The sequence below is a fragment of the Salmo salar genome, chromosome ssa17 (assembly GCF_905237065.1).
Source record: "Salmo salar chromosome ssa17, Ssal_v3.1, whole genome shotgun sequence".
Taxonomy (NCBI): Eukaryota; Metazoa; Chordata; class Actinopteri; order Salmoniformes; family Salmonidae; genus Salmo; species Salmo salar.
The window spans coordinates 12,180,185-12,194,959 of NC_059458.1; the positions used below are offsets into that span (position 1 = coordinate 12,180,185).

Below are 14,775 nucleotides of genomic sequence, written 5' to 3' on the forward strand. Positions count from 1 at the left end.
ATTCAACTTGTTAGCCAGGGTTCGTGAAGATAGCCAAGAATTTACAACTTTCATTATGAGACTGAAAATAAGATAAGGGTTAATATTGACTGCTATCGATGTAAAATATGACTAAGTATTTTAAGAGTTTATTCGGAAGATAACGGCTCTATAAACGTTCTTCCGTGGTGCCCCGACTTTCTAGTTAATTACATTTACATGATTAGCTTAATCAGGTAATATTAATTACAGAGAAAGGATTTTATAGGTTAGCATGTCATATCACTTAATCCGGCATAGCCAAAGACACGACAATACTAATATGTCCGGCTATAGCATCTCACTGACAGGAGAAGGGAAATAGCAGAACATGAATGGAACAGTCCTCTAATGAGTGAACTATCTCCATATTGTACTATTTCCATTCAGTCCTGGAGTAGTGCTTTTAGATTTAGAGTTTACAACTCGATAGTCAAAGCCTATGCTCGGGGCTTGAACTATCACTAACAACCAGTGGTGTAGTGGTGACCCACTTTTTGCAGAAAGAAATGTCTTGAAAATATAGGGAGCTTTACTTTACCGTGAACGGTAATCAGCGTTTTCCAACCTATTTTTTTTTTTACCTCTACGTCACTGCTAACAACCTAAGATTAGGTTGAATGTTCTCTCCCCTACATTTAGAGATGGGGTTTAGCAGGAGGATTTGGTGACCTCAACTGGGATTGACCTTGTTCGTTTGGACCATTAGCTACATACATATTTCACACGTTCCATTGGTGTCTCTTGGCCCATGGTGTGGTGGTGGGCAGTTCATTCCTTCCCTTGTGTGTGTGTGTGTGTGTGTTTCTGGGTAATTTTCATTAATGATTCACGAATCGGGGGGGAATGAATGTGTGTCCCCAACACAAGCTGTCGCATTTAACGGGTCACTGTTCATGTCACACACACACTCAATTGGTGATGTGCGATTTGTGGGAAGGGGGAGTAAAGGTAGAGGAGGGGAGAGGGTTTCAGCGAAGGAGAGCGAGCGCTAACTGTAAACTGATTCATTTGTGTTCATGGTTGAGCTTGTAGCTATCTGTGACAGTATTTAGTAGAGTAGTTTAGAGAGCTTTAAAATAGTACAGCGCAGTAGCTGTAAAGATGCTTACTGTACTATTAGTACAGTAAGCATCTTTAAAATAGTACAGCGCAGTAACTAAATACATTAGTACAGTAACCATCTTTAAAATAGTACAACGCAGTAGCTGGTTACATTAGTACAGTAACCATCTTTAGGGTTAGTCACAAAGTGCATGGGTATGCACTCAACCACACAGCCATATATTTACAACGGTACAATGCCGTTTACTGTTACAGTATTCAGTACAGTAGCCATCTATCCCCAGCCACAGAGTCACAGCCAGAAGTAGGGAGGTTAGAGAATGCCTGTGCTTCTGTTTCCAAGGCGCCCCGGGCGTTGTGTGCCACAGGCTTCTGCTGCTGTGGTGTCATCAACACGTGACGCGGCGTACAAATAGGCCCTGGTGTTAATGTTTGATGGCTAACATGTCTCGCCCTTGGTTCCTCGACACTGCACTCTCTCTCAGTGAAAGCTCTCATCACTCCCCTGTTCATTCATTTTGACCAGTGTGATGTAATGGCGCTTGCCGTCAAGCTACAGTTGCTATAGCTAACGTTATAGTGGATTTTCTCATATCTGGGCTGTTGATTTCTGGGCCGAAGTACATGGTATGTTCGGCAAGCGCTGGGTTAATTATGAGCATTCCAGAATCCAGTTGATCTCTATGTTGAATGAAAGAGTTGATCGTGTTGGAGAGATGGGATAGAGATGACTTCCATAAGCCAGGGTTCTAACTGAAACCTGTTCTGTTCTGTCCAGAATAGCAACAAGCCGCCGATTCGTCTTCTTCAGAATACCCCCGCTACATTATTTGCACCAACGTGTTAATTCATGTTTTATAAGCGGGATCCGGCCGCCCAGTTTCACCCAATTGATGTTCAGCCTCTCTTCCACATGCTCAAAGGCTTACGATGTAGACAACGACCCATGATGCAGCAGCGACAAGAAAAACAACAGCGGCAACAGAGGCGACGACTCTAGATTTCAGGTAGCTAGGGAAACAGCCCCGCTAACTAGGAAGAGAGAGAGAGAGAGAGGAGGAGGACAGACGGACACACTACTGCTCTGCTGCTTCATTGTGGACATGAGATACATATCCGTATTCATGAGAGCAACGTTGGGTGTGTGATAGAGAGAGGGTAGCATGTTTTCAACCCCAAGCTGACAGACAGACAGGCACTAGGCCCTGTGTAGTGTGCTGTACTGTAATGTACTGTAGTGCACTGTACTATAGCGTATTGCAATATACTGTACTGTAGTATTTTCCTTAGCTTGTTCTGTACCTAATAGAGCAGCATTTCCCAATCCCTTTTTAAACAGGGAATGCTATGAGGAGGACCGTTGGTGATATTGAGCGTAAACACCAACCTCACATCAATACCGGCTGTTTGTCTTTGAAGCCGTTATCTGTTGTCCACTTCACAGATGTGCTTGTTCATTTGCAGTTTAGTGTTTTTTTTTTAAACCGTCTGTAAAGTGCTGTCTGTCATCAGAGGCTACAATATACAGTTCATATCACTAAGGAACCACTGAGTAAAAGGTTAAGTATAGTATTTCTGTAGTGTCTAGTCAAAGTGAACCTGCATTTCCCAACCCCTTTTATACTGTACATGGAATGCTATGAGAGTTTCTATCATTTCAAATCTTTCTACTGCATGCATTGTGAAACGATTAGTATCTCTGTTTCACCCTCCAGTCACAGAGAATGTGTTGGGGTCCTGAGAAGTACCATTGGTTGCGTGCTGGCCGCCTGGCCTTTTAGCCCTGTCGCTGGTGGAATCCAGCTAAAGCCATGGGAAAGAGGCCACAGAACTTCCACAATGCCTTTGAAGGAACAGACCGATGTAGACGAGGCAGAAAGCCTTCAATCTCTTTCCAGTGCTTCCCCTTGGCTTTTAACGTTTAAACTTCTCTCCATTTGTCTCCGTCAAAACATTGTTTGGTCATGCATTAATTCAACTGTGTTAGAATGCCTTTTATTGAATCTTAACGGATGAAACAGAGCTGAAACTTTTTTCTATCAAGTTTTAACTTATTATCTTGACCAAACAGAAAAGGAATGCTGATTTTTGATCCTTTGCTGATACTTCCCAGTAGATGAGTTTATATCATTACCAAGCAGAAGGATTTAGTGTGTCAGTATGAATCTGTGTCTAGGTCTGATTATGAATCTGGGTCTGAGTCTGTGTCTGAATCTGGGTATGAGTCTGTGTCTGAATCTGGGTCTGGGTCTGAGTCTGCGTCTGAATCTGGGTATGAGTCTGTGTCTGAATCTGGGTCTGAGTCTGTCTGAATCTGGGTATGAGTCTGAGTCTGTGTCTGAATCTGGGTATGAGTCTGAGTCTGAGTCTGTGTCTGAATCTGGGTATGAGTCTGTGTCTGAATCTGGGTATGAGTCTGTGTCTGAATCTGGGTATGAGTCTGAGTCTGGGTCTGAATCTGGGTATGAGTTTGTGTCTGAATCTGGGTATGAGCCTGAGTCTGTGTCTGAATCTGGGTATGAGTCTGAGTCTTGGTCTGAATCTGGGTATGAGTCTGAGTCTGGGTCTGAATCTGGGTATGAGTCTGTGTCTGAATCTGGGTATGAGTCTGTGTCTGAATCTGGGTATGAGTCTGAGTCTGGGTCTGAATCTGGGTATGAGTCTGGGTCTGAATCTAGTTATGAGTCTGTGTCTGAATCTGGGTATGAGCCTGAGTCTGTGTCTGAATCTGGGTATGAGTCTGAGTCTTGGTCTGAATCTGGGTATGAGTCTGAGTCTGGGTCTGAATCTGGGTATGAGTCTGAGTCTTGGTCTGAATCTGGGTATGAGTCTGAGTCTGGGTCTGAATCTGGGTATGAGTCTGAGTCTGGGTCTGAATCTGGGTCTGAACCCCAGCTCATTGACCTGATGCCGATAGATGGTGGGTGGGTTGACCTTGTGACCCCTCCATTGTCCCCTCTAGCCTCACACCCCAGCCCCCTCAATCAAGTCCTCCTCCAGATCACTATAGACCTGTGTGTTGTTCATTTAGAGCATCATGTCCACACGCTGCTCAGGGGTCAGGGAGTTGTATAGGGGTCAGAGGTTAGGGATCATGCTGAAAGACTCTAGAGTCTAATCCCTCTCCTCTCTGTGTTTGGGTGTTACAACTCAAACTTCATTTTCTACAGTTGAGCAGTAGCCTACATCCAATATGACATGTTCATTAAGATTTCTAATATCTGTTTCTTAGAGCTATATGTGTGTGTGGTGTTTAACGGTATATCCATATTGTAGGGCCAGGCTACCTCCCCACTGGTTTGAGCCAGTGATCCAGACTGGACCATGTGGGATGTGGAGGGGGTACTGTGGGTAGAGTACTCCTAGTTAGTTCTACGGTAAGGGCAGACTGAGGCTACAGAGTGATGCGCATACACGCACACACACACGCACACACACACACACACACTGGACAGAGTGAGGCTCCAGAGTGATGCTCCAGCTTTAGAGGTGCTATAGGGATGTCACAGCTGTTGGTGACCTTTCTCTCACCCGTACACTAATGAATGTCCTGCCTGTCCTTCACTTTTCTCTCTTTCACTCCCTCTCTTTGTTTTCTCTCTCTCTTACTCTGTTTTCTCTCTTCCTCTCGCACTCCCTCTAAAGCATATTCAGTATACTAATAATTCAGAATGCTTTATCTCAGTGTCATTGTAAGGCTTTAGCTCTTTTCATTCCCACATCTCCTCTTTCTCCCTCTATCCCCTCCATTCTCCTCCCGCTATCTCCTCCATGGTCTTCTCCTACCGCTATCCCCTCCATGGTCTTCTCCTCCCTCTATCTCCTCCATGGTCTTCTCCTACCGCTATCCCCTCCATGTTCTTCTCCTCCCTCTATCTCCTCCATGGTCTTCTCCTCCCTCTATCCCCTCCATTCTCCTCCCGCTATCCACTCCATGGTCTTCTCCTACCTCTATCCCCTCCATGGTCTTCTCCTACCGCTATCCCCTCCATGTTCTTCTCCTCCCTCTAACCCTCCAGGTCTTCTCCTCCCTCTATCCCCTCCATTCTTCTCCCTCTATCTCCTCCATGGTTCTCCTACCGCTATCCCCTCCATGGTCTTCTGCTCCCGCTATCCCCTCCATTCTCTACCCCTAACCCCTTCATGGTCTTCTCCTCCCTCTATCCCCTCCATTCTCCTCCCTCTATCCCCTCCATTCTCCTCCCTCTATCCCCTCCATGGTCTTCTCCTTCCTCTATCCCCTCCATGGTCTTCTCCTACCGCTATCCCCTCCATGGTCTTCTCCTCCCTCTATCCCCTCCATGGTCTTCTCCTCCCTCTATACCCTCCATGGTCTTCTCCTCCCCCTAACCCTCCATGGTCTTCTCCTCCCTCTATCCCCTCCATTCTTCTCCCCCTATCCCCTCCATTCTCCTCCCTCTATCCCCTCCATGGTCTTCTGCTCCCGCTATCCCCTCCATTCTCCACCCCCTAACCCCTTCATGGTCTTCTCCTCCCGCTATCCCCTCCATTCTCCTCCCTCTATCCCCTCCATGGTCTTCTCCTCCCTCTATCCCATCCATGGTCTTCCCCTCCCCCTATCCCCTCCATGGTCTTCCCCTCCCCCTATCCCCTCCATGGCTTTGTCTTTCCTCTATCCCCTCCATGGTCTTCTCCTCCCTCTATCCCCTCCATTCTCCTCCCTCTATCCCCTCCATGGTCTTCTCCTCCCTCTATCCCCTCCATTCTCCTCCCTCTATCCCCTCCATGGTCTTCTCCTCCCTCTATCCCATCCATGGTCTTCCCCTCCCCTATCCCCTCCATGGTCTTCCCCTCCCCCTATCCCCTCCATGGCTTTGTCTTTCCTCTATCCCCTCCATGGTCTTCTCCTCCCTCTATCCCCTCCATTCTCCTCCCTCTATCCCCTCCATGGTCTTCTCCTCCTTCTATCCCTCCATGGTCTTCTCCTCCTTCTATCCCCTGCATGGTCTTCTCCTCCCTCTATCCCCTCCATTCTCCTCCCTCTATCCCCTCCATGGTCTTCTCCTCCCTCTATCCCCTCCATTCTCCTCCCTCTATCCCCTCCATGGTATCCTCCTCCCTCTATCCCCTCCATGGTCTTCTCCTCCCGCTATCCCCTCCATTCTCCTCCCTCTATCCCCTCCATTGTCCTCCCCCTAACCCCTCCATGGTTTTCTCCTCCCTCTATCCCCTCCATTCTCCTCCCTCTATCCCTTCCATGGTCTTCTCCTCCCCCTAACCCCTCCATGGTCTTCTCTTCCCGCTATCCCCTCCATTCTCCTCCCTCTATCCCCTTCATGGTCATCTCCTCCCTCTATCCACTCCATGGTCTTCTCCTCCCTCTATCCCCTCCATTCTCCTCCCTCTATCCCCTCCATGGTCTTCTCCTCCCTCTATCCGCTCCATGGTCTTCTCTTCCCTCTATCCCCTCCATCGTCTTCTCCTCCCCCTATCCCCTCCATGATCCTCCCCCTATCCCCTCCATGGTATCCTCCTCCCTCTATCCCCTCCATTGTCCTCCCCCTAACCCCTCCATGGTTTTCTCCTCCCTCTATCCCCTCCATTCTCCTCCCTCTATCCCCTCCATTCTCCTCCCTCTATCCCTTCCATGGTCTTCTCCTCCCCTAACCCCTCCATGGTCTTCTCCTCCCGCTATCCCCTCCATTCTCCTCCCTCTATCCCCTTCATGGTCTTCTCCTCCCTCTATCCACTCCATGGTCTTCTCCTCCCTCTATCCCCTCCATTCTCCTCCCTCTATCCCCTCCATGGTCTTCTCCTCCCTCTATCCCCTCCATGGTCTTCTCCTCCCCCCTATCCCCTCCATTCTCCTCCCCTAACCCCTCCATGGTCTTCTCCTCCCCCTATCCCCTCCATTCTCCTCCCCCTAACCCCTCCATGGTCTTCTCCTCCCCCTATCCCCCCATTCTCCTCCCCTAACCCCTCCATGGTCTTCTCCTCCCTCTATCCCCTCCATGGTCTTCTCCTCCCACTATCCCCTCCATTCTCCTCCCCTAACCCTCCATGGTCTTCTCCTCCCCTATCCCCCCATTCTCCTCCCCCTAAACCCTCCATGGTCTTCTCCTCCCTCTATCCCCTCCATGGTCTTCTCCTCCCACTATCCCCTCCATTCTCCTCCCCCTAACCCTCCATGGTCTTCTCCTCCCTCTATCCCCTCCATTCTTCTCCCCCTATCCCCTCCATTCTCCTCCCCCTAACCCTCCATGGTCTTCTCCTCCCCTATCCCCCCCATTCTCCTCCCCCTAAACCCTCCATGGTCTTCTCCTCCCTCTATCCCCTCCATGGTCTTCTGCTCCCGCTATCCCCTCCATTCTCCTCCCCCTAACCCCTCCATGGTCTTCTCCTTCCGCTATCCCCTCCATTCTCCTCCCTCTATCCCCTCCATGGTCTTCTCCTCCCTCTATCCCCTCCATGTTCTTCTCCTCCCTCTATCCCCTCCATGGTCTTCTCCTCCCTCTATACCCTCCATGGTCTTCTCCTCCCTCTATCCCCTCCATGGTCTTCTCCTCCCGCTATCCCCTCCATTCTCCTCCCTCTATCCCCTTCATGGTCTTCTCCTCCCTCTATCCCCTCCATTCTCCTCCCTCTATCCCCTCCATGGTCTTCTCCTCCCCCTATCCCCTCCATTCTCCTCCCCCTAACCCCTCCATGGTCTTCTCCTCCCCCTATCCCCTCCATTCTCCTCCCCCTAACCCCTCCATGGTCTTCTCCTCCCTCTATCCCCTCCATGTTCTTCTCCTCCCTCTATCCCTTCCATGGTCTTCTCCTCCCTCTATCCCCTCCATGGTCTTCTCCTCCCTATATCCCCTCCATGGTCTTCTCCTACCGCTATCCCCTCCATGGTCTTCTCCTCCCTCTATCCCCTCCATTCTCCTCCCTCTATCCCCTCCATGGTCTTCTCCTCCCTCTATACCCTCCATGGTCTTCTTCTCCCTCTATCCCCTCCATGGTCTTCTCCTCCCGCTATCCCCTCCATTCTCCTCCCTCTATCCCCTTCATGGTCTTCTCCTCCCTCTATCCCCTCCATTCTCCTCCCTCTATCCCCTCCATGGTCTTCTCCTCCCCCTATCCCCTCCATTCTCCTCCCCTAACCCCTCCATGGTCTTCTCCTCCCCCTATCCCCCCCATTCTCCTCCCCTAACCCCTCCATGGTCTTCTCCTCCCTCTATCCCCTCCATGGTCTTCTCCTCCCACTATCCCCTCCATTCTCCTCCCCTAACCCTCCATGGTCTTCTCCTCCCTCTATCCCCTCCATTCTTCTCCCCCTATCCCCTCCATTCTCCTCCCTCTATCCCCTCCATGGTCTTCTGCTCCCGCTATCCCCTCCATTCTCCACCCCTAACCCCTCCATGGTCTTCTCCTCCCGCTATCCCCTCCATTCTCCTCCCTCTATCCCCTCCATGGTCTTCTCCTCCCTCTATCCCATCCATGGTCTTCCCCTCCCCCTATCCCCTCCATGGTCTTCCCCTCCCCCTATCCCCTCCATGGCTTTGTCTTTCCTCTATCCCCTCCATGGTCTTCTCCTCCCTCTATCCCCTCCATTCTCCTCCCTCTATCCCCTCCATGGTCTTCTCCTCCTTCTATCCCTCCATGGTCTTCTCCTCCTTCTATCCCCTGCATGGTCTTCTCCTCCCTCTATCCCCTCCATTCTCCTCCCTCTATCCCCTCCATGGTCTTCTCCTCCCTCTATCCCCTCCATTCTCCTCCCTCTATACCCTCCATGGTATCCTCCTCCCTCTATCCCCTCCATGGTCTTCTCCTCCCGCTATCCCCTCCATTCTCCTCCCTCTATCCCCTCCATTGTCCTCCCCCTAACCCCTCCATGGTTTTCTCCTCCCTCTATCCCCTCCATTCTCCTCCCTCTATCCCTTCCATGGTCTTCTCCTCCCCCTAACCCCTCCATGGTCTTCTCCTCCCGCTATCCCCTCCATTCTCCTCCCTCTATCCCCTTCATGGTCTTCTCCTCCCTCTATCCACTCCATGGTCTTCTCCTCCCTCTATCCCCTCCATTCTCCTCCCTCTATCCCCTCCATGGTCTTCTCCTCCCTCTATCCGCTCCATGGTCTTCTCTTCCCTCTATCCCCTCCATCGTCTTCTCCTCCCCCTATCCCCTCCATGATCCTCCCCCTCACCCCTCCATGGTCTTCTCCTCCCTCTATCCCCTCCATGGTATCCTCCTCCCTCTATCCCCTCCATTGTCCTCCCCCTAACCCCTCCATGGTTTTCTCCTCCCTCTATCCCCTCCATTCTCCTCCCTCTATCCCCTCCATTCTCCTCCCTCTATCCCTTCCATGGTCTTCTCCTCCCCCTAACCCCTCCATGGTCTTCTCCTCCCGCTATCCCCTCCATTCTCCTCCCTCTATCCCCTTCATGGTCTTCTCCTCCCTCTATCCACTCCATGGTCTTCTCCTCCCTCTATCCCCTCCATTCTCCTCCCTCTATCCCCTCCATGGTCTTCTCCTCCCTCTATCCCCTCCATGGTCTTCTCCTCCCCCTATCCCCTCCATTCTCCTCCCCCTAACCCCTCCATGGTCTTCTCCTCCCCCTATCCCCTCCATTCTCCTCCCCCTAACCCCTCCATGGTCTTCTCCTCCCCTATCCCCCCCATTCTCCTCCCCTAACCCCTCCATGGTCTTCTCCTCCCTCTATCCCCTCCATGGTCTTCTCCTCCCACTATCCCCTCCATTCTCCTCCCCCTAACCCTCCATGGTCTTCTCCTCCCTCTATCCCCTCCATTCTTCTCCCCCTATCCCCTCCATTCTCCTCCCTCTATCCCCTCCATGGTCTTCTGCTCCCGCTATCCCCTCCATTCTCCTCCCCCTAACCCCTCCATGGTCTTCTCCTCCCGCTATCCCCTCCATTCTCCTCCCTCTATCCCCTCCATGGTCTTCTCCTCCCTCTATCCCATCCATGGTCTTCCCCTCCCCCTATCCCCTCCATGGTCTTCCCCTCCCCCTATCCCCTCCATGGCTTTGTCTTTCCTCTATCCCCTCCATGGTCTTCTCCTCCCTCTATCCCCTCCATTCTCCTCCCTCTATCCCCTCCATGGTCTTCTCCTCCTTCTATCCCTCCATGGTCTTCTCCTCCTTCTATCCCCTGCATGGTCTTCTCCTCCCCCTATCCCCTCCATTCTCCTCCCTCTATCCCCTCCATGGTCTTCTCCTCCCTCTATCCCCTCCATTCTCCTCCCTCTATCCCCTCCATGGTCTTCTCCTCCCTCTATCCCCTCCATGGTATCCTCCTCCCTCTATCCCCTCCATGGTCTTCTCCTCCCGCTATCCCCTCCATTCTCCTCCCTTTATCCCCTCCATTGTCCTCCCCCTAACCCCTCCATGGTTTTCTCCTCCCTCTATCCCCTCCATTTTCCTCCCTCTATCCCCTCCATTCTCCTCCCTCTATCCCCTTCATGGTCTTCTCCTCCCTCTATCCCCTCCATTCTCCTCCCTCTATCTCCTCCATGGTCTTCTCCTCCCTCTATCCGCTCCATGGTCTTCTCTTCCCTCTATCCCCTCCATCGTCTTCTCCTCCCCCTATCCCCTCCATGATCCTCCCCCTCACCCCTCCATGGTCTTCTCCCCCTATCCCCTCCATGGTCTTGTCCTCCCGCTATCCCCTCCATTCTCCTCCCTCTATCCCCTCCATGGTCTTGTCCTCCCGCTATCCCCTCCATTCTCCTCCCTCTATCCCCTCCATGGTCTTCTCCTCCCCCTATCCCCTCCATTTTCCTCCCTCTATCCCCTCCATTCTCCTCCCCCTAACCCCTGCATGGTCTTCTCCCTCTATCCCCTCCATTCTCCTCCCTCTATCCGCTCCATGGTCTTCTCTTCCCTCTATCCCCTCCATGGTCTTCTCCTCCTTCTATCCCCTCCATGGTCTTCTCCTCCCCCTAACCCCTCCATGGTCTTCTCCTACCGCTATCCGCTCCATGGTCTTCTCTTCCCTCTATCCCCTCCATGGTCTTCTCCTCCCTCTATCCGCTTCATGGTCTTCTCTTCCCTCTATCCCCTCCATGGTCTTCTCCTCCTTCTATCCCCTCCATGGTCTTCTCCTCCCCCTAACCCCTCCATGGTCTTCTCCTCCCTCTATCCCCTCCATGGTCTTCTCCTCCCTCTATCCCCTCCATGGTCTTCTCCTCCTTCTGTCCCCTCCATGGTCTTCTCCTCCCTCTATCCCCTCCATGGTCTTCTCCTCCTTCTGTCCAGGCCAATGTTGTCTGCCTCACTGGATCATCCTGCTCTCATAATGAGCAGTTGCCTACACATCAGTAGTACTTCAAGCTAACATGGGCTCAGTCAGAGCAGACGTGAGCCATTAGCACAGCTACAGAGAGCCAGAATAGACAGCAGCATGCACTAGACTAGGCTAAAGAAAGCACCCCGCAATGCCTGCTGGGAAAACCTGGAATGCTGACAGAACCCACATCAGCCTTTAAAGCCCCCTTTAAACTGTTTCGAGTTTTGATGATCAATGCCATATGATCGGTTTCGTATTTGTGGTGGTGGATGGCGTTTGTTGTTGCGAGTCATATGAATGAGCCTTTTCAGAAATGGTGTTTAATGAATTGTTAATGAGCTAGGGGCCTGTCATGCCTGTGTGTTATAAAGCACTCTGACATTCACAGCAGTTCTCTGTAAACATTATTCCAAAGACTTAAGCCCTCTCTCTTCTCTCTCCTTCTCTCTCCCTTTCTTTCCCCTCTCTCCTTATCTCCCTCTCCCTGTTTCTCTCGCACTCTATAGTTGCCCTGAAGACCCACGCTTGCAAGGGGTTGAAGGCCAACGGTGGTAACCATGACAACAGCAAGACAACAGGATTGGTGGATGGCTGGATGCCCGAGGGTGAACTCCTATTGCAGGTTGGTGGGCAGGCTCCAGGTGCAGGGCACACACACGACCAGCAGTGTGATACCCCAGCTGGCTCCTGCACTATACATACATTCTGTGCACTGAAACTGTATTAAAATATGTTCAAATCATTGCATCAGAATGTTCCATATGGCCACTCATTATGTCAAGGAATACTATGATCTATCTTTCCACACACACACATGCACCCACCCACACACACACACACACACACACACACACACACACACACACACACACACACACACACACACACACACACACACACACACACACACACACACACACACATCTATACACTCACCACCACCTGCAGCCCAGGCACATCTGGTCTACTCCTCTCTGCTCCAAACTGACCAGTAGACATAAGAAGACTACTCACTCTGTGAAGCTCATCTCATCTAGCGTGTCTCGCTTCAGATCAGGCCTGGTTTTTATAGAGCACGCTGCCTGCCTGCCTGCCACCGGGCATCGCTACATGTCTTAGCATTTCCCAAAACTTTCTGGGCTTCTGTTCTGTCCCTTAAGCATGCCAAGAGCTTGGAGAGAGAGAGAGAGCCTGGAGAGAGAGAGAGCCTGGGAGAGAGAGAGAGCCTGGAGAGAGAGAGAGCCTGGAGAGAGAGAGAGCCTGGCGAGAGATAAAGCCAGGCGAGAGAGAGAGCCTGGCGAGAGATAGAGCCTGGAGAGAGAGAGAGCCTGGAGAGAGAGAGAGCCTGGAGAGAGATAGAGCCTGAGAGAGAGAGAGAGCCTGGAGAGAGAGAGAGCCTGGAGAGAGAGAGAGCCTGGAGAGAGAGAGAGCCTGGAGAGAGAGAGAGCCTGGAGAGAGAGAGCCTGGAGAGAGAGAGAGAGCCTGGAGAGAGAGAGAGCCTGGAGAGAGAGAGAGCCTGGCGAGAGAGAGAGCCTGGGAGAGAGAGAGCCTGGAGAGAGAGAGAGCCAGGAGAGAGAGAGAGAGCCTGGAGAGAGAGAGAGCCTGGAGAGAGAGAGCCTGGAGAGAAAGAGAGCCTGGAGAGAGAGAGAGCCTGGAGAGAGAGAGAGCCTGGAGAGAGAGAGAGCCAGGAGAGAGAGAGAGAGCCTGGCGAGAGAGAGCCTGGAGAGAGAGAGAGCCTGGAGAGAGAGAGAGAGCCTGGAGAGAGAGAGAGCCTGAGAGAGAGAGAGCCTGGAGAGAGAGAGAGCCAGGAGAGAGAGAGCCTGGCGAGAGATAGAGCGAGAGAGAGAGATAGAGAGAGAGCTGTCTGGCTGAAGCGTAGCTCAGTTAAGCAGGCACAGTAAGAGCCTTGACAGAGAGGCAGGTGAGACAGGAAACTGCAGGGCTCTCACACACAGCAGGCACAACATGGCAGACATGGAAAGTCTGTCTTGTAGCGGGAGCGCACCACATGGAGACAAGTATAGATATATATAATGATAGTGTTGTAATTCTATTTCTATGGGGGAAAGTTAAGTACTGCTGGTTTTGACAAACAGACGCCATGTCTTGCTGCATTTAGAGATTGTCAGAGAGAGAGAGAGAGAGAGACCAACCACAGGATGAGAGATACCTTTCGCTAACATGCTGACCACTCTCCATGATGGTTATTGGCAGATTGGGCTCTTTCCTTAACAGGATCTCAGCCTAGAAAGAGAAGGTTGTACCAGGCCTGCTGAGACCAGCTGATTAGTTTGGACTCATTTAGAGTAGCTACAAAAGTTACATGGGAAAACATTCGATGCCCATGCCATAGCCTACTTTGGTGCCATCATTCATCCCCCAGTTCTTAAAGAGACAATGCTCTATTCTGTCCTGCACTTACAGGGGCCTATTTGGCCCTGCACTTAAAGGGACAGTGCTCTATTCTGCCCTGATCTTTGGGACTGTATCAACAGTTAACTAATGAAACAAATACCAAAATGTAGTTTTGGAGTGGAATTGTCCTTTAAAGGGACAGTGCTCTATATTCTGCCCTGCTCTGTGCTGGATGTTCAGTCAGGGGAGATGTGATCTGCTTCATCTACAGCCCCCACTGTTGTGCCATCATGCAGAATCCCACCGTGCCAGAACAGTCAACACAGAATCTCTTAAGACAGGCTGAGCTACAGAGAGAGGGAGGGAGGGAGGGAGGGAGGGAGGGGAGGGAGGGAGGGAGGGAGGGAGGGAGGGAGGGAGGAGGGAGGGAGGGAGGGAGGGAGGGAGGGAGGGAGGGAGGGAGGGAGGGAGGGAGGGAGGGTTAGGAAATGAGGGAAATATTGTATTTGAGAGGGAAAGAATAGCAAATGGAGAGAGAGGGGGAAAGAGAGAGAGAGTGAGAGATGCTAAACGAAGGCGAGGTCCTTATTCATGACATTGCTGTTGACAGGGCCGGAAAGAGAAGGGAGGAGAAGGGATGGGGAAGCAGAGGAGAGGGGGTCGGAGGAGAGGAGAGGCTATTTCTGACCAGGGCTGGCTGTCTTGCTATGTTCCATTTCAGACACTTGGCCATGAATTATAGAGTGACTGTGAGGACATCCATTATTGAAAAGGGGGGTAAAATGAGAGCAGAAAGGTGTAATTTGATATTCTCCATATAGCCTAATGTACTTTACCATTTTTAGTCCACGTCATTCAGGTTACCTTTTCAGTGGATCAAAATATAATTCCATAAGCATTTGAAGTTCACTAAAGGCATGGGAGACATGAATGCATGAATCAATATCTGTACATACCAAAAAGAAAACAACTGATTGTACAAGACTGTGCCCGGCCAGTCTGTTCCAGTGTGTTCCCTGTGGCCTGCCAGCGTCTGGCCTGCCAGTCTGTTCCAGTGTCTGGCCTGCCAGTCTGTTCCAGTGTCTG

At 51.3% G+C, this 14,775-nt stretch overlaps 1 protein-coding gene across 2 annotated transcripts in view; it reads left to right on the top strand.

Annotated features, from left to right (window-relative positions):
* The window catches only part of ahr1b (aryl hydrocarbon receptor), a 73,096-nt gene that overhangs the window by 17,504 nt on the left and 40,817 nt on the right, over positions 1–14,775 (top strand). For both annotated transcript variants that reach the window (XM_014151584.2, XM_014151585.2), the window contains one exon: positions 11,841–11,956. In XM_014151584.2, coding sequence (XP_014007059.1) covers positions 11,841–11,956 — 116 coding nt within the window. The remainder of the gene's footprint in view (positions 1–11,840; positions 11,957–14,775) is intronic.